Source organism: Aptenodytes forsteri, unplaced genomic scaffold (genome assembly GCF_000699145.1).
Source record: "Aptenodytes forsteri isolate BGI_AS27 unplaced genomic scaffold, ASM69914v1 Scaffold236, whole genome shotgun sequence".
NCBI classification, from domain to species: Eukaryota; Metazoa; Chordata; class Aves; order Sphenisciformes; family Spheniscidae; genus Aptenodytes; species Aptenodytes forsteri.
This window is the reverse complement of record NW_008794456.1, coordinates 1,278,531-1,303,479: the sequence shown is the minus strand read 5'-3', so window position 1 is coordinate 1,303,479 and position 24,949 is coordinate 1,278,531. Positions and strand designations below refer to the sequence as shown.

General features: G+C 45.4%; 1 protein-coding gene across 3 annotated transcripts in view; it reads left to right on the top strand.

The window, feature by feature from the left end:
- EXOC6B (exocyst complex component 6B) overlaps nucleotides 1–24,949 on the top strand; it is a 271,015-nt gene that overhangs the window by 100,224 nt on the left and 145,842 nt on the right. For all 3 annotated transcript variants that reach the window (XM_009290673.2, XM_009290672.2, XM_019474974.1), the window contains exon 8: nucleotides 7,157–7,225. In XM_009290673.2, the coding sequence (XP_009288948.1) occupies nucleotides 7,157–7,225 (69 nt within the window). The remainder of the gene's footprint in view (nucleotides 1–7,156; nucleotides 7,226–24,949) is intronic.

The following is a 24,949-nucleotide window of genomic DNA, read 5'->3' as shown; positions in this document are numbered from 1 at the left end:
GATGAGGCGCTGAGGGACATGGTTTAGTGGTGGACTTGGCAGTGTTAGGTTTGCAGTTGGACTCGATGATCTTAAGGGTCTTTTGCAACCTAAATGATTCTGTGATTCTAAATCTGAAGGTTTGTCATGTGTGTGCAGTGGGTTGACCCTGGCCAGCAGCTAAGCCCCCGCCCAGTTGCTCACTCACCCCCCAACCCTCAGAAGATTTGGGGAGACAATGTGAAGGGCAAAAGCAAGAAAACTCGTGGGTCGAGGTAAAGACAGTTTAATAAGCAAAGGGGAAGAAAACCCACCAAACAATGCAAAGGCAATCACTCACCACCTCCCACCAGCAGACCGATGCCCAACCAGTGTCTGAGCAATGGCTACTTCTGAAAAAAACCCCACACCCCCAGTTTTATTGCTGAGCATGGCGTTACATGGTGTGGACTATCTCTTTGGTCATTTTGGGTCAGCTGTCCCAGCGGTGTCCCATCCCAGCCTCTTGCCCAGCCCCAGCCTACTGGCTGGGGGGGCAAAGTAAGAAACAGAGAAGGTCTTGATGCTGTGTGAGCACTGTTTAACAACAGCTAAAACACTGGTGTGTTATCAACACTGTTTTGGTCACACATCTAAACCACAACACTGCATGGGCTGCAATGAAGAAAATGAACTCCATCCCACCCAAACCCGTACAGTGTGTAAAATGTTAATGGGAGGTTCTTTGGTAAGGATTCTCTAAAGTTACAGGCCAACTGCAAAATTGTTTTTCATGGTTGACAGATTCATTGCTAGCTTTTCATCTTCTGGTGTGACTCTTTCTCCTATCAGTACTTAAAAGGGGGCTTATAAAAAAGATGGCGGCAAACTTTTTAGCAGGGCCTGTTGTGACAGGACAAGGGGGAATGGCTTTAAACTAAAGGGGGGGAGATTTAGACTAGATAGAAGGAAGAAATGTTTTACGCTGAGGGTGGTGAAGCACTGGCCCAGGTTGCCCAGAGAGGTGGTGGATGCCCCATCCCTGGAAACATTCCAGGTCAGGTTGGACGGGGCTCTGAGCAACCTGATCTAGTTGAAGATGTCCCTGCCCACGGCAGGGGGGTTGGACTAGATGGCCTTTAGAGGTCCCTTCCAACCCAAACTGTTCTATGATTCTATGATTATCTGATCTATGCAGGGATACTATTAATACAGAACTGAGTCTCCAAAGTTAATCCTCGTTGCTTAAAATTGTTAGTGTTAAGTATCCTGAGTGCAAGTGAACTGCATCTCACTTCCTGCACAGCCCCCATGTTCTGGAGCGATGGAGAAGACTTTCTGGGCTTAGAGGGACAGTACTGCAACAAGCGGGCATATGTCATTTGCTGTGCTATGGCCGTCACCGAGATTGCTGAGGCGTATGCTTCTCAAGGAAATACGGATTACTGCTAACAAGAAAACCTGGAGAAAGAAAAGGTGCCCCCTTGTAGAATAAAGTCAGTAGACAAGTAAAGAAATGATCCTGAAGCATTCAAAAACTGCACTGGTAGCTCTTGCTCTTGACCTGTCACAGCCAATAAAGCCACCCAGTAACTGCAGGTTTCTATTTAAAAGACAGCCAGTGAAGACTGGTTGAATATGGAAAGGGAAGAATGAAGGGCACCTTGCACCCACTCCTACTCAGAATTGAGAACAGGATGGTCCTGGGTGTTTCTCATTATGTTTAGGCAGGAGAGCTCCTGATCCTGGTGCATAGGCTGGAAAAAGTGGGGTAAATATTTTTTTTTTTTTTTTCCCCCCCTTTAGGAAATATCTGAGGCCCTTCAGCAGGCTGTGTTACAGAGTTCTTTCTCCACCTAGGCTGGATGAACTGTTCTAGAGAGCCCATGATTCCTTACCCATATGGAGCAATCCCATCATTCCTGCAGCAAAATTTACAGGAAAAGCTTTGAAAGGGAAGAAAGAGCAGAACGGTTTTGCTTATACTGTTGCATGTGTTCTAGTGTAGCTCATTCTCTCCCCTGGAGTAGAAGAGAGCTCTGCCAGCTGCATTCAAGAAGATGAATGTGAGATGTGGTTCTCCACTCCATTAGTGTTCTCCAGTTTGGAGACATTGTGGTCCAGACTTGTCCCACTTAAGTGCAGATGCCTCTCTGAGGTGGAAGCTCCAACTATAATCAGAGTGAGGGAGCGGGCCCAGCTGTAAAGTGAGCTGGGAGAAGGCTTAAATTCAGTTTTTATGAATGTCAAGTTGCAGAAGGAGAATTTGCATTACACGGTGAGTAGCTCCATAGTCCGTTTGGTTTGTGCCAGCTGTTCCCTTTGTAGTAAAAAGCATCCAGAAAACTATAAAGCTCATCCAGATTCTTCTCATTTTCAGTGACTTTTCTTGTTGAATACAGCAGGAGAAACTCGCCTGCGTTGTGCCTTGTTTCTTCTTGTCCCCAGAAAAGACTGGTCAAGTGTCTGTGAAGTGGTTGGATTGAATTGGACTCCCTGGTGTTCCTTTGTGGGAGAGGAAATTTTAAGGAAGGACATCACGCTTTAGCAGAACGGCCACTCAACTGTCTTTGAAGAACAAACCAACAAATTCCAGACAGTTTTCTATTTGGAGAAGGAGTTTGGCACTCAGGACATCAGCAGGTGTGAGGTGTAGCCAAAATTCATCATGCTTCTGGCATTCTTTCAGGTTGACCTGGCTGTAGGAATAAGCTGTAATTCTCTAAGTGAGCGTAATAGATTTCTTACAAAGTTTTGGGAGCTAGAGCAGGGGGTCCCAGAGAGCTCTCTTGGCTTTCCCTGATAAATGGCTTTGTTAGGTGCCATCAGCCTCCACCTTTTGTTTGCTTCCACTAGTAATTATGCAAAAATCATGTTGGGCACTGAGAGAAACCTCTCTATTTCTAGACAAAGCTGTCTGCCTGTTGTCTATAATATGACCCAGAGTGAGATCAGTTAGTCTGCAGGACCACTGGGCCACTTCCAATGTCACAGTATCCTGAGCATTCTCTTGACTGTGCAAATGCATTCAGTTTTTTTTTCCTTATGTTTGTCCCATGGGACACACTGGGGCAGTCCAAGGACAGCAAGACCACACAAGATGTAGCAAATCTACAGCAGAGTTTGTTCTGTGCCTCCATTCAGCGTGGGGTAAAGTGCTTTCCAGCTGCTGGTACCTAAAGAGATTAGATGTGATTTGTTGAATCACAGAATGGTTTGGGTTGGAAGGGACCTCTAAAGGCCATCTAGTCCAACCCCCCTGCCATGGGCACCTTGAATGTTTCCAGGGATGGGGCATCCACCACCTCTCTGGACAACCTGGGCCAGTGTTTCACCACCCTCAGCGTCAAAAATTTCTTCCTTAAACCTAGTCTGAATCTACCCTCTTTGAGTCTAAAACCGTTGCCCCTTGTCCTATCGCTACAGGTCCTGCTAAAAAGTCTATCCCCATCTTTCTTATAAGCCCCCTTTAAGTACTGACAGGCTGCAAGAAGGTCTCCCCGGAGCCTTCTCTTCTCCAGGCTGAACAACCCCAACTCCCTCAGCCTTTCTTCATAGCAGAGCTGTTCCATCCCCCTGGTCATTTTTGCGGCCCTCCTCTGGACCCGCTCCAACAGGTCCGTGTGTTTCCTGTGCTGAGGGCTCCAGAGCTGGACGCAGTGCAAACCAACACTACTTTGAGCAGTAGAGTTTTACTCTACTTACAGATGCTTTCTGCAATGTGTGCGTCACGTGAAGAGACCCATCCTGCTCAGCGTCCTCCACTGGACTTGAGCCTTTGTGGGTGCAGTGTCGTGTGTGCTCATGTTCCTCTGCACCAGCTCATCTATGTACGTCAATCAATGGGCCCATGAGTTGGTTCATGAAACACCTCTCTTGAATTCCTGGTGTTTAAGTCTGGAGGTTTTTTTCCCGTCACTGAAAGAGGGGTGAATGTATCTGTGCTTGTGTCATGTCTTTACATCAAAAACTAACAAGGTGCAGAGATTCAAGCCATTATATCACAAATTTGTCTGAAGCCAGATCAGAGCATCCCTTAACTCTGGGCCAGCCTTGTGTTGGTGGCAGCTACAGTTGAATGTTTCCATTGAAAACTTGGCTCCCATGGGTTAAATTTGCTACAGGCAGTGTTTAGCCCGACTGAAAACATTCTTGCGAAAAGAGAGGGCTTGGCTGTTTACAGAGACTGACAGGTCTGCCTCTGCTCCCAGCACCAGGAACGTGCCGGATGCAGGGTTTGGGAATTAGGTTTGTGAAGCTGATGTTTTGTGGACTGGGACAATTTTGGACAAGATGAATAAATTCTTTGTTCTGCAAATCAAAAGAAAAAAAAAAGATCAGGCTGAAGGGGAGGTGTCAGGGGAGTAATCAGTCCTGTTGTTGAGGCGGCTCTAGTTCTCATTTCATCGTCAAGTTTCAAAAATCAAAGATTTATTTATTTTTTTGAACACTGGTAGTGCAGCTTTGGCTAAGAAAATCAAGTCACTGCTAAAGGGGATGTGCTAAGCCTGAATTTTTAGATATGTCTAAATATCTAAATAGTAGATAAATATCTAAATATGTAAATATTAGATATGTTTAAATTGTGCAACGTGTTAAACTAACCACAGAGATAATATCATATATTCTCTATATTCAGAGGCCTATCTTGGTTAGTCTGGAAAGATTTCAAACGATAGGATTATTATTTCTTCTGTTGTAGGGCTATGGCTATATGTGGAAGAGGTGGTCTGTTCTTTTCCTTAAAATATATTGCAGGTTTATACCCTGCATAAAATCCTAGCACAGTGTTTGGGTGCATGTCTTTCTGTTTGCAAAAAGCTTTCTGGTCACCCAGGACTTGTGCTTCCATGTCTTATAGTGTTCTACCTAGCTTAGCAATTTTAAAGCTATTAATGTCTCGGAGATGTTAACTCCGCAGATAGTCCAGCATATATTTTTGTGAGAGTGTGTGTGGGCTTAAAAGTTTTTACAGAAGATCAGAGACTCTGAAAATGTTGCAGTCTGCTTTGAAAGAATTTCTCTGGGGGAGTAAACTCTGTTTTTGGCAATATCCTGATTTCACAAATCTTTATCAGAAATATTTCTCCGTGAACCATGTTCAACTAGTGCCCCAAATCCAAGAGGAGCAAAACCGTTTGATCCTGAATTCAAATTCACAGGAAAACATCGCCTGCTTTGATGATGATGTGAAGGGATGACAGATTTCTCCTCCCTTGGAAAAACACAGGGTGGACTCGGGTCCGTCCAGTCCAGCTTCCCCACGCTGATGGTGGTCGCCGGAGGATGGCTGGGTCGAGCGAGTACCGATACTTCCCTGTCTGCTTTAGTGATCTCCAGCAGTTTTGCAATCGGGGATTTATGAGCCAGAAGTGTTTTATTGTTTTACCAACTGGAGACCAATTACATTTAATGCTGGAGGAATACAGCAAGGCAAAATCTGTATCCCGAGGAGTCCACAAACTAGCTGAAATCTGGATTTGGGAGCTATTTAGGGAGCATTAGAAGGCCCGGGAGACTGCAAATGGAAAATAAACAACCAGGAAGACATGATAAAATTGGCATTAACACAATAAAACTGCTGCCTAGTGTTTGCAGTTGTCAAATACAGTCTTATAAAAGGTAAAAGCAAGAGATGTTAGTGAGACCGGTGAGCTGGGCTTCACAGGTGCTTGCCCTCGGTTCAGCTGTAACCCTTCTGCTGGGGCGTGTTGAACAGCCAGGTTCAATGTGGAAAAAGGGTCACGCAGGCGATGCCAGCCCCATCCCTGGCTCGGGAACCTTCCTCCTTCCTGGGGAACCAACCTTGCCTGTCTGTAAGAGCTGCTCAAATGGCATGACGGAGCGCTTGGTGCAAGGGAGGGAAGGAAAGCCCAGCGAGATGGATGGGCAGGCTCATGCCGTACCCCAATAAAACTGTTTGCTGCCTTGTTCCCAATGAGCCAGCTGCTTCCCCTCCCTGCACTACCAGGCTGGGACTGTCAAGTTTTTGGGGGTCTTGGAGCGATGTTGGTGATGCAGGATGGGATGCTCCCACGTCGTGTGTTGCTGCTCTGTCCTGCTCTGTCCATCTCCGTATCTTCTTTCATCGTTTCAGCTCTAACCAAGAACTTATGTAGCGCTGAGGACTGAGTTCCTTCGCGTGGGGGGATTCTTTAACAGCTCCAGTTCCACATTACACAGGAGGCTATTTAACAAAATCCCCTATTTTCCCTTTCCAGCCCATGACTTCTGCACTCCCCTGTTTGGAGCCATTGCTTTAGATGAGGAGGACCGCTTGCCTCAGGTGCTTTGGGCAGCGTTGAGGCTTGCATACCCTCATCCATCTAGAAACTTCTCTCTTCTTCATCCTACCTCCTTTTTAGCAGAAATGCTCTTAAGCATAATTAAAAATATATAAAATAAACATGTTTCCCAGGCCTGTCCATTGGTCCCTTTCATCTTTCTCCCCTTTTTTCCACCACGTGTCAACAGAACACTTCTCTCCTCTCTGGATTTTGGGGGAGAAGGGTTGCCTTAGCTTTATGCCTTGGCCAACAAGCTTAATACTGTGTTGGCTTGAACATATCCAAAGGACACAAGCTTCTTGTATACAAATTTCTTCTCTGATCTTTCCTCTCGCCTTCCCTCCCTCTGTCCCACCCTTCAAAAATGCGCTTCCTTGTCCCTGTGCAAGACTCACTATGTTGTTGAAAGGTGGTAGAGTCTGTGTGGTGTGTGTTTTTTAAGAAAAAAAATGAAAAAAAAACCCAACCAAAAAACTTGTGCTTTTAAAGAAAGCAAACTAGAAATCTAGAGAATAAGATTTACCCCAGCTGCCCCCGTTGCCTAAGTACCACAACAGCTTGTGCCGGGATGCTTGAACTTGTATTTAAGCTTACGGTTAAATTAACTCTCTGCTGAGCTGGCTAACAGAGGGCCAAATGCTGCAATGTGATTTCCTAGGGGAGTGTATATGGAGTGAGAGCAATATTAAATGAAATTTTCCTACTTCAAGAAACTGTAAAAAAAAGTAAATATAGTCAGATATAGGTAGATACTAATAATCACTCTAATTGTTACGTACCTGAAATCTTGGTGTCGCGCTCTGTTGGACTTGCATGCCTTGGGGTTGCACTTACCTATATGTGATATATTAGAGTTGCACGTACCTATATGTGCTCTGCATATTTCACACTGATCTCCTGCTGTCTTTTAGGTGCCTGGGGCCCAGGACCTGGTGGACTTCTCACCGGTGTACCGATGCCTGCACATATACTCTGTCCTGGTAAGTGACTCTGTGCTGCCCCTGAGACTGGGACTGGTGCTGACACTGGACTGTGGTTTAAAGAAGACGATGGGGTGCTGCTCCTTCCATCGATGCTGCTGGAAGGAGGTGGTTGCAAAACGTTTATTAATGTTCTCTTAGCTAGGAAGTGCATTACCTGAAGACGCGTAGGCCAGTGCTGGATGGATTTGGGTAAAAACCACACAGTTACTTCATGCAGGCCACAGAAATCTGAAGGGATATTTTCTCCAACTATTGCAGACCCTGGGTTTATAATATCCATATTTCTTGGTCATACAGTTTTCCTCCGAGAATTCTTTGACCACAATAACTTCATTATTCAGTGCAAATGGAGGAGTTGCCGGGGGGAAATTGGTTTTAAATACATTGTTTGCGCGTAGGAGAATTTTGCTGCTCTTCAAACATTGTTTGACAGGAGCAGATTTGCTGCCGTCCCACCATATCCACCATTTGACTGTATCGCTCCCAATTTCCCGATAGTTAGGCTTTGCGTGCACTGAAAAATACGTCCAAACTGAAACTGTTCTGTGTTGGTGTTTGGTTATTGGGTAAAAAGTGTTACTCTGAACCGTGTCATGTTCTCGAGAACTTTTCAAGAGAGCTCCCATCTCTGCAGATGTAGACTCCTAGATGAGCTACATTTTCTCCTAGGCGTTACGAGTACGTAAGGTATTGATTTTTTTTTTTTACTCATTTATTTATAACAAGGGCAGATAAGATGCCCTTTGTAGCTTACCCGTCAACTTTTAATTTCTAAGATGCCTCCAGCAGCGTACGAGCCTTGCATCTGCGGACCCAAAGAACCTGTGTTGTTTGCATCCGTTCTTTAATGTCCTTTGGAGAGAGGGAGCTTTCAGAGGGCTCTTCTCCTGCGATTGAGCAATCTGGAGCCCAGGCAGCAGATGAAAGGAGCAGTCTGTTCGCAGCTTCCCTCCCTTTCCACGGTGGAGCCAGGCTTGAGAGAGAATTGTTTTTAAGGCACTGCTAAAGCCAGTTTCTCCAGCAATACGTACAAATGAATTTGCGAAAGGAAAAGAATTGTCATAAAAAACACTTATATAAAATCTTTTTGTGCCCTCATCTGTTAATAATTATGTAATTTGGCTACGTTGCCATGATATTTTATTGGAATGAAAAAGTTAACCTACCCAAAATGTGTTACTCTGTTTATCTTGGACAAAAACCTCCTCCTCAAACCCGGCGCTAGGAGCCCGGTTCAGGGAGTGTGCTAATTGAAGATTACAACTGGTCTGAAACGCTTTGTGGATTTCAAAGTGTCACTTTATTTGGAGAAACTTCAATGGAGAATATGTATCATGAAAACAGGATTAGGAATCCTATTTGTGTAGCTTACATACCTTTGTTTAATGCAAGGGTATTTATTTAATTGTGTATTTATACATAAAGCTGTTAGGAAAAAGATGAAGAGCTTTCGCTGGTGGATGTAACAGTTTTGCATATTTGAAACGGTCTCGTTTCTACACTGGGGCTTTGTTGTTGTCTTGTTGCTTTACTTTTTAATCTTAAATAGCAATTGGTCCTCCAAAGGGTATTAGGGAAATGCTGCTGCTAGAAGACAGGTTTCATGGCCAGTGCTCTGTGGTGGATCTGGATGGGATTGTCTTCTGCTGGAGGTGGGAATAGTGCAGTGGACTGCGTGGTGATGGTGAGGTTAAACCTGGTGCAGGGGTTTCATGCCAGTGGGTTAGCCTCCTCTGTCCCCGTCCTGAGCCGAGATCATTCAATCCTTCTCCCCTTACTCCTCTATTTCAGCCAAAAGCCTTAGTAATGAGCAAAAAGATATAGCAGAGCTCTAAAGAAGGTGCGTTGGTGAGACAGGAGCAAGAGAAAAAGGTAACCGACTGTAGTGAAGGCTCCTGAAAAGAAAATTGCCCTTTTCCTGACCTGTGATTGAATCCTGCCCTGGCTTTCTAGGCCCAACTTGGGTTGAACAATGTCAGAGATCCAGCAAGCATCGAGGGAAACAGCCACATCAGTGTCAGACGGAAGGATCATAATGTAATAGTTACCAAAAAATCCTAATATTTGTCATTTACAATAGCGTTATCTAAACGCTTGGCCTGCAGTTAAAAAGGCCCACGTTGAATAAACATTGAGATATTTATTATTTTTAGTGAAATCGACCTTCCAGTCACCTCGGTTTTATGGCTGTGCTGCTTATAAATTCCCAAAGGATTATTTGAAAAATCCTACTCATATCTGCCAGCCTTATCAGCAGGGCAGAAGTTCACATATTGTAACAGGAGGTCAGCCTTCGGTCATGGTCTTACAGAGGGGGCCAGGCACCTGTAAATCCTTCCTTCAGCAACCAAGGCGAAGTACAATATCAAACAGGCAAGGAGACTTTTCCAGGAAACGCTGAACTTTCTCAGGAAGGGCAGAGGAGGGGGAAAGAAAGTGAAGGAAGGTCAGGCGGGGGTTAATTGAGAGTTGGACCTTGGCGTGGTGGCGGCTCCGGGGAGGACAGGCTCTGGTGGGATGCTTTATGGGACTATTCATCTGCGATTCCTTTTCTTGTGAGAAACGGGCTGGCTGACGGTGTCTTGAGGAAGAAATGGGCGTAGGGGAGGCTTTGAATATCTGCAGATATCGAACAAAACATCACAAGAGTGTATTTGTGTATTATATGTGGAGTTGTGTACGCACGGATAACCCTTCTTTGCCCAAATAAATCCTTTGATTTCATGATTTGGGTTTATGTCCCTAAACAGTGCCTAGAACAGCAAGTCCTTACCCTGCCTGCGGTTTCTGCATGCAGCAAATGTACTCTGAATTGCATGAAAAAAGGCTTTTCAGGTGACAGGTTTGGTTTCGAGTTGGTACGAATCGGTAACCACTGAACAACCTCGGTGTCTCAGTGGGAATCCTGGTAATATTAGACAAATGTGCACTGTCCTTTTCCTAGGAAACTTAAAAAAAGACTAGCTGGAACCATGGATATGGTGGTTCTTCAGACGCCAGGAGCATCATATAAAGGGGTTAAGGGGGGGAGCCGGCAGCGGAGCCAGGACATGCGAGTCCTGGGGGCCTGTCCTGGTCTCCTTGGTCGGTTGGCCAAAGTCCGTGTCTAGTTTTAGCTGATCGTAGACAGTAAACCCCACTTAGTTTCTGTTCAGCAGCGATGTGCTATTTAAGGACATTCGTCTGCAGCGTGGTTAGACTGCTAGGCTGCTGGTATCAGGCATATCTTTTCTTTGAGTTAATAGAGAAGTTTGTTGAAAATGGTAATATTATTATATAAAGAAGAAACAAGGATATTTCAGTGAAGTGATTTTGCCATTGACTTTTTTATCTTTTTATGTTGTCTTTGACCAAAGTCTATGTAATGCTCGAGTTGCTTTGATCAATATCCAAAATAAATTAGGAAAGGTGAGGTTTGGGCCAGATGGTTTATCTGCTGGAGCATCTGAACAGCTGTTGGGTGCCTTGTATTTCAAGGCCAAGACATGGAATTGCTTTGCTTTACATAACACAAAATGAAAAGCAGTTTTTGTTTCATGTTTCCCGTAAGCTGTAGCAAGGCAGAAAGCAAAGAGTGAATGAAGAGCAGAAAGGAATAATAAAAAAAAGCCCAAAAAAGTCAGAGTGGTTTGCACAGAGGGTGCAAAGAAGTTGTCTCAAAGGCAGCTGACGGTGATTTAAGTCGCTTAAGCTCCTGCTTCAGCCAGTGCTCTTGCCTGTTAGTACTCATTTAGGGTTTACCTTAGCTAGGTGGGTTTTTTTAGCTTTATGCTAATTGGTTACCAATTACTTTGAGGTTCTTAACATGTTCATGAAGACACTGGTATTGACACTCCCAGCTCTTTGATCCGAGCTACAAAGGGGTCATTTTAGGGTAAAGAACAAGTGTCCAAAAAAAGAAAAAAAGAAAAAGAGAGCAGGTTCTGATGTAAATACAGGCTTAAAACTGTAGCTGCCTCCTAGTTGATGAAGTATTTCTGGAGAATCCCAGAGCTGGATAATTTAGATAAATAGCAGTTGACAGGTATTTACTATAAATTTGTCGTATCTTGCCACTGACATTTTTATCTGCTGTATTGCCTCTACCCCAAGCCTCTCTAACCCCAAAGCTGCTTTGATGCACAAAATACATTAGGAAAGGTAAAAAAATGTAAAACAAATGATAAACCCCCCTCACTTTACTAAAAATAATCAATGTAGAAATGTCTTTAAATTCCTATATTAAAAAGCATGCATTGTGCATAGACTGTATCCGCTTGGTACATTTTCACTTGCCTATTTTAGTGAAGAATATAATGTTTTATATCTCTTAGCTGTGCAGAGCCAGCACGGCCTTGGGAGGAGAAACTAGGGTTTATTTTTGCTTATCGCTGAAATTGCTACGTTTTGATTGCAGAAGCTGTGTGGGGATTCATCGGCTCAGGGACTCAAGGCGAACTGTTCGGCCAAGGATGGGAAACACCACTTTGTACCTCCAAGCCGAGCAGATTTCATTTGAAGTGGGAGATGCCGCAAATCCAGCGGCGGATCATTAGACTCCTCCCAGCCCTGCACTTAAATAACTATTTTTTTTTTTAAATTCCTCTTAGAATTGTGCTAGTGATTGTGGTGCCTGCATTAATCCTCCTTTTTCTGCCTTTGTGGGCTAATAAATTGGCAGGCTGGTTGCTCATCTGCTTGCCTGTGGTGGCTGTGACGCAGCCGGCCATTCCTGCCCCCTCCCCACCTCTCCGAGGGGGGCTCCAGCATCCCCACCAAAATGTTTGTTCTTTGGTAACGGGGCAAAACAATTGCTCTTCTTTCAAGGGATGAGAAAGCCTCTTATAGGAACCACAATTCAAATAATAAGAGCTACCCAACCCTCTCTTTCATATGAAAACGTCTCTTTTTTCTCTTGTAACACTAGTTGTTTCTTTTATTTGATACTGAAACACGAACCGTACCATGGAAAGTCTGTGGTTTACTTCTATTTTTGAGATCAGGGTTGTAAAGTTTTCCCTCGGTGTCCTTGTTTTTTTTTTTTTTTTGGGGGGGGGGGCGCGGTGGAAAAAATTTCCTTCTCGAAGTCTCTGGTAACTCCTTGTTCATCTCAGACACTTTGCAGATTGTCCCATCGTTGTGTCCTGGCATATCTCACTGTCTGCTGACTTGGCTGACCCACTGGTGCCTGGTGGAGTTAGATAGCTATAAACACAGCACTGAGATCATAGGGAAAGGCTGAGGGTGAGACACTTTGTGCACTGGATTGATAAGGACACAGGAAAAGCCATTAGAGTGAACTGGTGTCAGTGACCTGTGATAACCATTCTGTACTACGTGCTAATGGACCCTGGGTAGTGTGTCTGTCTGTAGTGGCAATAGATTTAACTTTTGTAATTGTCATATTGCTCTTTTAACCCTGTGACCTTATTACCCATGAGAAAACCACTTGGCTTCGATCAAAGAAGCAGCAAAGAAATCAGTGTTCATTCTAAGCTGGCTAGATATGATCACAGGCAGCCTTGATTCTTAAAATATTCAGCTTGGAAAACAGACATGTTCGGGGGGAGAGAAAAAAAAAAAAAGGGAGGTTTACTACAATAGCCCGGATGCAGACTTCTTGTCACCTGAGGTTAGGAACAGCAGCCGTGCTTTCCCAGGGCTTTGCAAAACTCTGCGCCGTCACTTACTCACTGAAAATATACTGATATTTTACATTTAACGCTGATTTCATCCTGATTCACTCAGTCCCATTCCACCCTTGGTGGCTAGAATAAGAGACTGACTCTGTTAGTCCTGACCATGGAAAATACATTGCATCTGTTCAGTATTTCATCGAATCATTCAGGATGGATGGGACCTCAGGAGGTCTCTGGTCCAGCCTCCTGCCCAAAGTAGGGGCAGCTCTGAGATCAGACCAGGTTACTCAAGGCTTTATCCGGTCTGGTCTTGAAAACCTCCAAGGACCAAGAGTGCAAAACCTTTCAGGGCAACTTATTCTGCTCCATGACCTTCTCGTAGGTATTGAAGGTGGCTCTTAGGTCCCCCCGAAGCAGTCACTCCTCCAGACTGAACAAGCTCCATTAACCTCTCCCTGTGGGGCAAGTGCTCCAGCTCCAACCATCTTGGTGGCCTCCAGTGAACTCGCTCCGGTTTATCGGTGTCTTTCCTGTATTTGGGAGGCCCAGAACTGTATGGAGGGTATAGATACAGTCTTAACGAGCGCTGCGTAGAGGGGGATAATCGCTTCCCTCAATCTACTGGCTTTGCTCCTGTTAATACAGCCCAGGAGGCTGTTGGCCGCCTCGGCTGCCAGGGCAGACGGCTGGCCCATGTTCAGCTTGCTGTCTGCCAAGGCTCTTGGTCCTCGTCCACAGAGCTGCTCCCCAGGCAGTCAGCCCCAGTCTGTGTTGTTGCAAGAGGTTCTTCCTTCCCAGGTGCAGGACTTGGCATTTCTCCTTACTTATTTTCGTCAGGTTCCTGTCAGCCCATTCCTCCAGTGTGTCGAGACCCTCTGGATGGTGGCCCTGCTCTCGAGTGTATTGACTTTTCCCCCCAGTTTGGTGTCATCTGCAAAGCGCATGAGTGTGCTCTGTTGCCTCCTCCGAGTCACTGATAAAGATGTTAAGCAGGACAGGTCCCAGGACAGACCCCGTTGTGGTTCCCTACTTGTTACCAGCTCCCATCTTGGGTACAACTCGTTAATCACGACCCTCTGAACATGACCACCCAACCAATTATTTACCCATCCAGCTGATCGCTCATCCAAACTGTGACAGCCAAACTCGGATACAGGAATATTGTGGAAGAGCATGTCAAAAGCCTTGCTAAAGTCAATGACACCCGCTGCTTTCCCCTCATCCGTAAATCCTGTCATGCTATCGTAGAAGGCAATCAGATTGTCAGCATAACTTCTCCTTGTTAAATTCATGCTGGTTGTCCCCAGTCTCCTTCTCCTCCATATTCGTGGAAGTGTGTCCCAGGAAGACTCAGCTCATGACCTCCCCAGGGACTGAAGCGAGGTTGAGTATGCTGTAGTTCCTCAGATCATCTTTTCAGCCTTTATTGCAGCTTTTACCTTTTACCACTTGTTGGGAACATGTCTTTTTTATGGTATTCAACTACTACGGGGTCTTTGGTTCTAGCGAGCTCTAAGATCAGGACTGATTTTGCTGAGATGTTCACCTTGAGTGGTGCAGAATACAGGTCAGCTGAAGGACCCTAAAGACCAATACCACTATTTGTATTGTGTAAGCGTGGGCAGGCTCTTCCTAAGATTTGCTCTGTTTCCGGGCATTGGGGCTCAGGAGGGTCCCAGGAATGTTTGGAAAATGCCTCAGCTACCCCGGAGAACTTTGTGGTGGTGTCCAGAAACGGTGATATCTCAAAAATAACAAGTGATAGAGACGGAAGTGCACTGATTTGCAAAGAATTTCCCTGAAGAGCATTGAGTTTTCTAAGGTAAAACTCAGTTTAACAGAAAGGGAAATCTCTAACAAGTGTTCCCACTCTTTTCTCATTCTCTGGTTATAGACTCATAATAATTTAGACTGGAAGAGGCTCACGGAGGACTTTGGTCCAACCCTCCACTCAGGGCTAAATTTGAAGTTATATCAGGGATCTCAGAGCCACATCCAGTTGAGTTTTGAGGATATCCAAGGGCAGAGACTGCCCAGCCTCTCTGGGTCGCTGTTCCAGTGTTTGACCACCTTTACTGTATTTTTTTTTTTCCCCTTAAATTAATTTGAATTTATCTTTTTGCATTTTGTCTCTTGCCTTCCCTTTTGCTGTGCATTTCCAAGGGGAGCCTGGCTCCATCTACCCTGTAATCCTGTTTTAGATATGCTTTCTCACCCTTCTCCTTCCTCACCTTTCCTCATGTGTTGTGTGCTCCAGCTCCCTCAGTTATGTTGGTGGCCACTGCTGGCCTTGCTTCAATGTGTAGTACACCAGTATCTCTACAGCTGTCCTTTTGCATAACACTTTTAAAGCCTTTTTTTATTGCAGCTGGGTCACAAGTGACACTGCTCCACTGGGCTGATGCTGACATTCAATATTTAGGACTTATTTTTGCTCCTAAAAATAAATGAATGGCACACTCAGTGCCAGTTCATAGCGACATGTGAAAGAGATTGCAACGTAACACTAGACCCAAATTTGACCCTGGTGAATCAGATCCAGTTTCTCTTGACTATCTTCAAAATTGGAGGGAGAGCAGAGTGCCAGGAACCCCTCCTAGAAGTGAAGAGTCTTGCCTGTGGGCTTGCCCTTTGTGGCATTGCCTCCAGACTCCATGCATGAAAATCACTGAAAAGCAAAAGTAATAAGATGTGCATGGAAGCAAAGTTATGAGAGATACTGGCCCCGTCTTACCTTGTGCTGTTAAGTATTTTAGTCACACTGGGCTTCAAAGTGGATCTCAGCAAAGTATGTGTAAGATGTGGACTCTCTGAGACTGCTAGAGAAAGAGGCATTAGGAAGATCCTTCTGCGTGAGGACTGTTGAGCTATTCGTGTTAGTGAAGCTGTGTATTTTGTGCATAAATTAACCCTGGGGGAATTATCATGTGCTGACCAGAAACTTCATATTTTAATTTTTTTTTTTTTAAGAGGAGAGTGTGTTTGTGGGGGAGGAGGGGGCTGTAAAATAATAAGCCACCATGTTTTATGCGTCTCTGAAAATGGCTTGGTGCACAGCTGCGGTTGCTGTTTTCCTGCTATGTATGTTGTTTCTCATCTTAAAGGCCTATATGCAGTGTATCTGGGAAATGATTGCCATCCTGTTTTCAATAAAACCCTTTTTTTATGAAGGGTCTTGAGTTGGCTGGACATTAATTCTCAATCTGTTTACAAATATTTGTGCAGGAAAGGGTGAGCAATGTTCAGGACGGGCTTATGACGCATATACCCCCTATTTCAGTCCTTTGTTCAGGAAAATGTGGAAACAAGGCAGTTGTACAATGAACAAACGCTGCCTTTGCATTCCAGGAGCGTGGCACGGGAGCCGCTTGCTGCGGGGCAGCCGTGGTCTTGCAGTGCGAAGATGAGAAGCACACAGACCCCCATCCCAACACAAAAAAGCTGCTTCAGCTCAGACATCAACAGGCAGCTTGGGTCGTATTTTATGAAGGGTGATGGAAAAGCTCCAATTCAGGGGGTTGATAATTGCTGTATACAAAAGCAGGGATATGTGCAACATGTTCAGAAGGTGAGCGTTGCCCTCAGAGAGGTTCTCCTTGGCTCTGCTCTCCTGAATCCTTCGGAATGAGAGGTTTGGCTTCTGAGAAAGGTGTCTCATCTCTTTTATCATTTGAAGCTGGTACCTGGAGGTCTGGGTGACTTATGATCTTCTAGTTTCCTCGCTTTGCGGAGACTTAATCATCTACTCACAGACACTGAGCAACCCACAAGAGCTGTTATGAGAGCAGGGATTTGTCTCTTGCCTTTAAATCTTCTTTCCTGGCTTTACTACCTCCAGCTTGTCTTGCCCCAGCCATGGTTGTTGTACAGTGTTGAAATGCCTTGGAAATCCTTCAGGATGAAAAACTGTAAGGAATAATAACACAGTCTAAAATGTGTGCCTGTTCCTTTTAGTAATTGTTTCAAATATTAACCAAAGGATATGCACAGAACTAAATAGCAAACTCTTTATTGTAGTAGTAACTTAGATGTGCCACAGAGCATGTTTCCTACAGCTGCTGCTGGATAGGAAGCCTCATGATATTTTTATGTGTAGACCCTATAACTAAACGGGTGCACGTTGACTCGTACGGGTGGCCACATGTATATATGTTACTGCCCTCTAGGGAACCTACTGTTGTGTCCATCTTCACAGCATCACAGACAGAGGTTGGAGGGGACCTCTGGAGATCGCCTTGTCCAGCTCCTTGCACAAGCAGGGTCAGCTGGAGTGGAGTTACTCAGGACTGCGTCCAGTTGGGGTGGAAACTCCACAGCTTCTCTGAGCAGCCTGTTCCAGTGTTTGATCACCCTCACAGTAAAAAAGTTTTTCTCCCTATGTTCAATGGAAATTCTTCCACTTAAGTTTGTCCCATCGCTGGGCACCACTGAGAAGAGTCTGGCTCTGCCTTCTTTGCTTCCCCCGTCGGGTGCTTGTACACATTGAGAAGGTCCCTCTGAGCCTTCTCTTCCTCAGGCTGAGCAGTCCCAGGTCTCTCGCTGTATGTCACATGCTCCCATCCCTTGAGATCTTTGTGGCCCTTTGCTGGGCTTGCTCCAGTGTTGTCTGTCTCTATTGTGCTGCTGAGCCCAGACCTGGACCCAGCCGTGTCTCACCAGTGCTGAGTAGAGGGGAAGGATCACCTCCCTCGACCTGCTGGCAACACTCTGCCAAACACAGCCCAGGAGTCTGTTGGCCTCCTTTGCTGCAAGGGCACAATGCTGGCTCATGGTCACCTTGGTGTCCACCGGAACCCCCAGGCCCTTTCCTGCCAAGCTGTTTCCCAGCTCGTCACCCCCAGTGTGTGCTGGTGCCTGGGACTATTCCTCCCCAGGGGCAGGACTTGGTATTCGTTGAACTTCATTGTTGAGGTTCTCGTTGGGCCATTTCTCCAGCCTGTCCAGGTCCCTCTGAATGACAGCACACCCCTCTGGTCTGTCAGTCTCTCCTTCCAGTTCTGTCATCTGCATTTTCACGGAGTGGAGGAATCAGAGGCAGATTTCACCCAACAGAGCTCCATGTGTGATGGGTAGGGGGAAGGAGAACTCTTCTTCTGCTCAAATGAGCCGAGTGCTGGTGCTTGTGCTTACATCTGTTTGTGTAACACAGCTATTTCACTGCCTGGTCATTTTGGCTTCTTGACTTAACCATCTTCTATAAACCCATAATTATTACATACGTGTTGGTTTAGGCGGGCAGAGTTGAGAGCTGGTCAAACCAGAGGTCATGCTGGTCCGCTTCTGGTTGGGAGTAGACTGTACAGCATTCCACGTGCCTGTTTGAATTCGGTTTGTATGGATGATTGCCTTTGAAAAGAGGCAAAAAACTGGTTGTCAAACGTGTGACGGGCTGCTATGACATGACTTCTTTCCCAGTACGGAGGGTGTAGCTAATACTGGATGTGCTGCTCCTCAGCAGTGCTTGGAACAGGTCTGTTTATTAGTTTATCTTGTTTTTATTTCTCTGTGCTCCCTGACCATTCCCCCATGTTCTGCGATGGAAGAACAAAAAACCAAATATGCAAATGTGATTTTCCAACCCAAACATTTTATAGCAGAGTCTTAGGAGCGAGCTGCATTTTTCTGCTCCAACGTGGTGTGGGGGACGGGTGCTTTTTTGCTCCTTCCCGAGTGCGTGCTTGGATTCAGGGAGGAGAGAGCAAAGAGCTTTGACCTGAAATCATCTAGCGGTACAGTACTGTCTCCTCATGAAAATATCCCATTTAGGGACTTTTTTTCCCCGTGTGTCTCTGCAGTTAATGCAAACCCTGTCTGTCAGTGATTATTAGCTCTCTGGTAGGAGACATACAGCCTAAAACACACAATATTAAGCAGGCTGTAAAAAAAGGGGGAGATTTGTTGCAGATTGCGTTCCTCTCTGTACATTTTGCCTCCTGTCCTTGCACCTTCCTCTTCCCTTGACTCCTTTGCCTCCCTCCGGACCTGTCCTTCATCTTCCTCAAGGACTCATTCTGCACTCTTCTTAAATTGAGGGTTTTTTTCCCTTAATTGATGGGAGCCCTGACAAGAGCTGATTAGCTGTTGGGGATGCATCCTTCCTTGCAAAGCTTGTGACAGATTTCCACCGCTTCCTTCCTTTCTCAAGACCGGAGAGAGAGCTTTCTTCTACGAGCAGACAGTTGCCTCCCCGAGGTTTTATGCACGGTGGCCTTGCATGGAAGACTCTGTGGGCTTGTCCTGAATATATCTTTTTCCCTGGCAGCTCATTCATTATAAAGTTTTAATGAATTTTAAATATATTATGAAAAGAGCATGTGGTTAGAAACCATCTCTGCTCGTTTTTACACTGGGAAGTGTTGGGTTGTGCTTTTCTTTGCAGAGAGGGTGGATTGAAAGCAAGTGGAGGAGAAAGGCATGTCCCCGTGCGCTTAACGTTGCAGGTCACCTGGAACAGGAGGAGATCGCCAAAAATGCAACCTGAAAATGTTTAGCTGCTGCTGTTTATAATGAGGAAATATCTGTCTACATCATCGCTTTGTAACTTTTCAAAAGTATGACTTAAAAAGGAGGGGGGTGGTTGGAGAGGGAGCTGTGCCGCTGTATTTTCCAGAATGAGAAACACAGGCTACTTGTTCAGTCAATTCAGTTTAGGTCAAATGTAGTTATGAAAAACAGATGATTGCTGGTGATCAAGCTGTACTATGACAAATAACCCATTGTTTGAGCGTGCAGTGATTTCTTCAGAGCGTTTACCCGGTGCGGGACTTGGCGATTGCCTTCCTCCGGCTCAGAGCCTGTCAGCCAGCGCGGGGCTGGGTGCTCCAGACCCAAGGGCTTGGCTCCGCAGGAGGAGGGATTGCACAGAAAGAAAGGCTCGGTGCAAAATGGATGAAGTTTCCACTCTAGATACTAAAATATGAGCTCACTTGGGGCTCTCAGAAATGCTTGAGATGATGCTTCCTATGTACACGTTGTATCCTATGCAGCAGAGTAATGGTTTATTTGGGGGATGCTGATATTTGAGAGAAGCTCCTTAACACTAATGTATCTTAGCCCTGTGTCGCTTTGAGTTATTATATATTCTTTTATGGTTTCCCCTAGAAAATACTCACCTACAAATTGTATCTGTGGGGTAAGGAACCTATTATTCACGTTGCAGAGACAGGGCTAGTTGAAGCGAGATAAATGTATGTGTCCCCGTGCGAGTCTGACCTGGGGAAAGGCTGAGCCTTGCTCTGATGCTTGCTGGGTCTCGTGCTCTTCTGCTTCGCAGCTGAGTGATGATGCTTTGGTTGAATTGCTCTGCAAGGTGGCTGTACTTAGTCTGAAGAGTCAAAATGTCACATGTTCCGGGTGTATTTTCAAATTTCTAAGGTTGAGAAGCAGTGTGGACAGATGTATGCTACATGATTCCGGTTTTGTGGGTGATGTGAAGGCTGTAAAGTGCCAAGGGAACATTTAATACTTTTCAGGATCTTTCTTCTGAAATCAGTATCCCTTTGCTTGGGAATCTCTCGGCTTCTGGGATGTGAGGGACTAATTCTGGGTGACTTCAACTCGGACAACTCGGGGGACAAGCTTTTGTTTATGTGCCTTGTGGCACGTTGTACCATCTAAAAGATTCAGTCTTACCAAAAAACCCCAGAAACTCATCGCCGTTGCCTCAAGTTGGTTATGACCCAGCACGGACCAGCTTGTGTCCATGGGGATACTGGGGAGAAGATTGGGTCGATCAGTGTGTGAGCAGGTGGATCAGATGCTCAGGATGTATATGCAGATGGCTGGGAAGTCTAAAAGCAGAAATTAGGTTGATTTAGAAAAGCCTTTTCGTGGTAGGAGAAGGTCTCTTAGTGTCTGTCCTTGGAGCAGTTACAGGAAATATTCCATTAGACGCTGGGAAGACCGAAGGGCTATATTTGTGTGTCGTCCTGGTCATTGGCATAACTTTTAGAAACGTACACTGTTACTTGATGTGTTTAGTCATCTGAAAACAAAATCAAAGCTATTAAAAATACGGAAAAACAGTTTGTGTTTGGCTTCTTATCAGTGTCACTGGTCTTCGGGGTATGAGCATGCGTTGGATCTTCTGTTGCGCTGCTACCACTCAGAGATAAACTTTTGACTATTAATCACAGGAGAAGATTAGACTTTCCAACAAATCTTAATTTGTACATGTTACTTTCTACTCCTTTGGAGCAGCTTTAACTCCGAGGAACTGTGAAAGCTCGAGCTGTCATCTCAGAAAAGTTTAATGTCCTTCTCGCCTTTTACAGCTCAGCGTGCTCTGTGCTTCACTTCATTTGTCAGGCACAGCAGCTTGGAGTACTTCTTCTTCCTAGCTATTAAAAAGTAAAATTTTTAAGATTTAAGATTTTAAGATCAGAAAAGGCCCCCAAGGGAAATATTTTGAAGTATTTGAGTCTTTCTTTATGTTCCTTCTGGATGAACATATATCTCTTTAATATCGAGAACTGATTTGATAAATACAAAAATACTGCTTTAAAAGGTTGGCCATGTGTGCAGTGTTTATACAAGCAAACCAACTCTCGTTAATTAGGATGATGTGATGTTAAATCTCACGTTGGACTGGGGCAGCAGTCTTTTGCTTGGTCTAGTTTAAGGAAAAGCTGTGGTCCCCAATCCTGGCTAAGCAGAATAACAAAACAGATGATACTTGTGTAGCAGAGACTGAAAGCCTTGCACTCCCTAGCTCTGGTTAAATGAACCCAGCAGCTCTAAACCGATGACTGAGCAGTAGCAAATACACTAAATTTTTCTACCGCTATTAAATGGAAAAGAAAACACATTTCTAGTTAACATTTAAACCTATTAAAATGTGATTGAAGTGGAATTCGCATCTTGGATTACTTGGAAAATTTACTGTGGCTACTTGTCTGTCACATTAGGAGAACTCGCTTCACGCTGAAAATCCCCACATTTCACTAAAATCCCCGTATCTAGCTTGTGCAGCCCTGTACCTGCTTGCAGACTCTTCCCTTGCAGCTGAGATGCCTTTGCCTGCACCGTGCAGGAGCTCAGCCAGGGTGGTGAGTGACCTGATTGAGCAAAGGTAAATAAGAGCACAACTGCGTAGGGCTAGAATTAACGTAGTCAACTGGTAAGTACGTTTTAGGATTGTAGATAAAAGGGACATTGCATCTGGGTGGATCCAGGTGACTGTGGTCAGCAGAGTCCTCCTGTTGCAGCGTGCTCCTTGCACCCGTAAGGGTGAGGAGCATTTCCATCTGACCCATCAGCAGTGTTTTGGTGCGCCAAAGAGTTTTGCATTTCCTCGGAGAGCTTCTGTCCTAGTTCTTGCCCAACAAACTGCTTTGTCTCAGGAAACCGAAGGGTCACAGAATCTGTTTCTAATTTGAAACTTTGATCAAGCCTGGGAGAGAGGCAGGTCTTCCTCTCCCCGTGCTCTCCCCTGGCTCCTGTCTTTTCTGCTTTCAAAGCAAGCGATGAACATACCCGTGAAAATGCCCTTTCTCCTGGAAGGTTGTCCCTAACTTTTGCAGGGGTTAAATTCTTAGCAGGGGAATAAACTTGTAAGAGGAGATTGCTGTCCCTTCTCCCCTTGCAAAGCTCCCTGAAACCTGTGATGCTACAGGAAAAGTGAAATGGGTTGTGAAGGCAAGTTCTCAACACGAGCGTGCTTGAAACCAGGCGTGCTGTTTGTGATTTTACTTTAAAAATTACTTGAAAGAAAGCATCCATCTGTTTTGTGCTTAGAGATCTTTCTTCTCTCTATCTTCTTCAATGGACTTACTGCAGGGTTTGAGCACGGAGCATCAGTTCTTCATCCGATCCTTCTCTGCTTGCCTTTGGGAAGGGATGAGGTTTTGGGTGGGTGTAATTCCTTCCAGAACTGCGTTTTGCGGCCTGACAGACCCCTGCAAAAGCTTCACTGGCTGCAGAAATAAACTTTATTGGTGGGAGAGGGAGATCCGTTGCACAGATAGAGCCAAGTTGTTGATGCCTTTGTCCCGTAGTTTTTAGGAGGAGACGTTTTCTGTGTGCTCCATCCAGCCCGTCGAGCGCTTTGAAGATAAGAGCACCTGAGCCCCAATTCTCCATGGTTAGCCACGGCGTGGGGGAGGCTTCGGGTGTGCTGATTGCCTGTGTTGCCACAACAGCCCCCAGATTTGGGGCTCGGTTGCAGGTTTTTGGTGGCTTTTAGCTCCTCTGAGCCACGCAGCACAACGAGTCACTTCTTTCAGCTTTGTCATGCAAGCTGGATTTTTCTGAGAGAGAATATGAAATTATAAGCACTGTTTTCCCTAGTTTTTAAAGACTTACAGTCTGTTCTGATCTCTAACCTCTGTTTTCTCTGAAACTTTGACACAAGGTCTTATGGACACTAGAAGTTTACATGGGCACAGGAAGCCGTTGGGCAAATTTATGGAAAAAAAAAACCCACAACATCAAAGGCTATTAAATAAAAAGACCCGGCTTGTGGCTCAGGGCGTCCCTGCACTGGAAGTTGTTGGAGGCTGAGAAACTACACTAGAAAAAGCTGGATTACGTGTTTACCCTGTTCTTGTGTTATTTTTCAGTAACACCAGCTCTGGTGCTGGCCGGCGTTTGGAGGCAGGACGCTGCACCCGGGCTCTGCCGCCACATGGCATTTGTACGCGCGTGTTAGGAAAGCTGGTTGTTCCTGCTGGTTCAATTCAGGTTTTATTTAGTTATCTCTGACACCCACCTGAGCCCCGTGCTGGCAGCAGGCGGGGTGTCTCCTGACAGCTCTTGGGCACTGCTGTATGACTGTGTGGAAGACCTCACGGCTCCAATCTTGCCAAGGGCTTGAGAGACATGAAATTTTCTGATCTTTTTTTATTTGAACGAGGTTAAGATACTTCTAGCTGCTTTGCAGAGGCTACTGCTTTTTTAAACCTGGGAATTTCTGATTTTTCCTGGTTATACCAGTGTAGGTACACATGAATGAGGCGAAAGAACTTGTGGCATTTGAAAAAGTATTTCTTTCCTGGACTGAGCAATTGAAGGGCATTTTATTCTCATTTTCATGCTTTTTTTTCTCCCTGCAGTTACAAGGATTAGAAATAGCTACTTATTTATTTTCCCTGAAAGCTTAGATAGCTATGTAGCACTCTTGATTCCAGCTTCTGAGGCTGAGGCGAAACATTTGAGCTCCTGGTTAGGATCTTGAGAGCAGAGCTAGCGACAGAAATGGCTTGTCTTTGATTTTGAGAGAGGAGGAGGAGAGATGTGAGCTACCCAACCCTTTCGCCAGGCTGAAGAGGCAATTCTGTGCTGGCAATCTTAGTTGCTCTGGGCTTTCTTTTGTTTCTTTAAGTCTTTAATTCTTCGATTTTCCATCACGTTGCCAATGGTAGTTTTCTATCTCTTCATTGATGGCTTCCTGCTGCAAGAAGGTGGGAACCCCTGATCGTGGCCAAAGCAAAGAGTTATTTGGCTTTCTACTTCTGGTCCCCACCTCCCTCCAGTTGCTTTTGTGTTGATCCCTTGGAGAGGAGGGGGAAAATGCTGGGTTTTTTCTTTTCTCTACAGCACCAGCTAGCCAGGAGCATGGGCTGGGGAGCTGGTGAGCACCAGGATCTGGTTCTCTTCTACCTCTGTTTCTCAATTCCTAGGTCTTACTCCCCTCTATATCACACAAGCCACAAAAATTTCACACTTCTCACAAAACTGTGCTTTCCTCCTATTGGGAAAACTGGAGCATCTATAAAAGGGGCTGATGTCGGAAGAAGCTGGCTTCTGGTCCGGACGGAGTGAGGTGGTGCTCATCTCCAGACTTCTCATCCGTCGGATTCAGCTGAGCGCGTTGCATCCCTGCGAGCTGCCAGGTTCTTTTGGGATGGAAACTCCTCCTTTCGCTAGCGTAGCCCCACCGTTTGTCATCCCGGGTCAGAGGTTGCGAAAAGCAGTAGTCAATTAAAGCTTTATTAGATGTAGTTAGTAATGCCCTGAAAGGAGCCAGCCAAGCTAAGGCCACTAATAAAGGCCCTTTGTTAAGGTATTTAATAAATTAACACTCTGCTGTGGCGGGGAGGGCGGGAGGCGGTTACAAAAGCCAGGCTCGTTAATCAGCGTGTTTACCCTCTTCAAACGCCCCGGC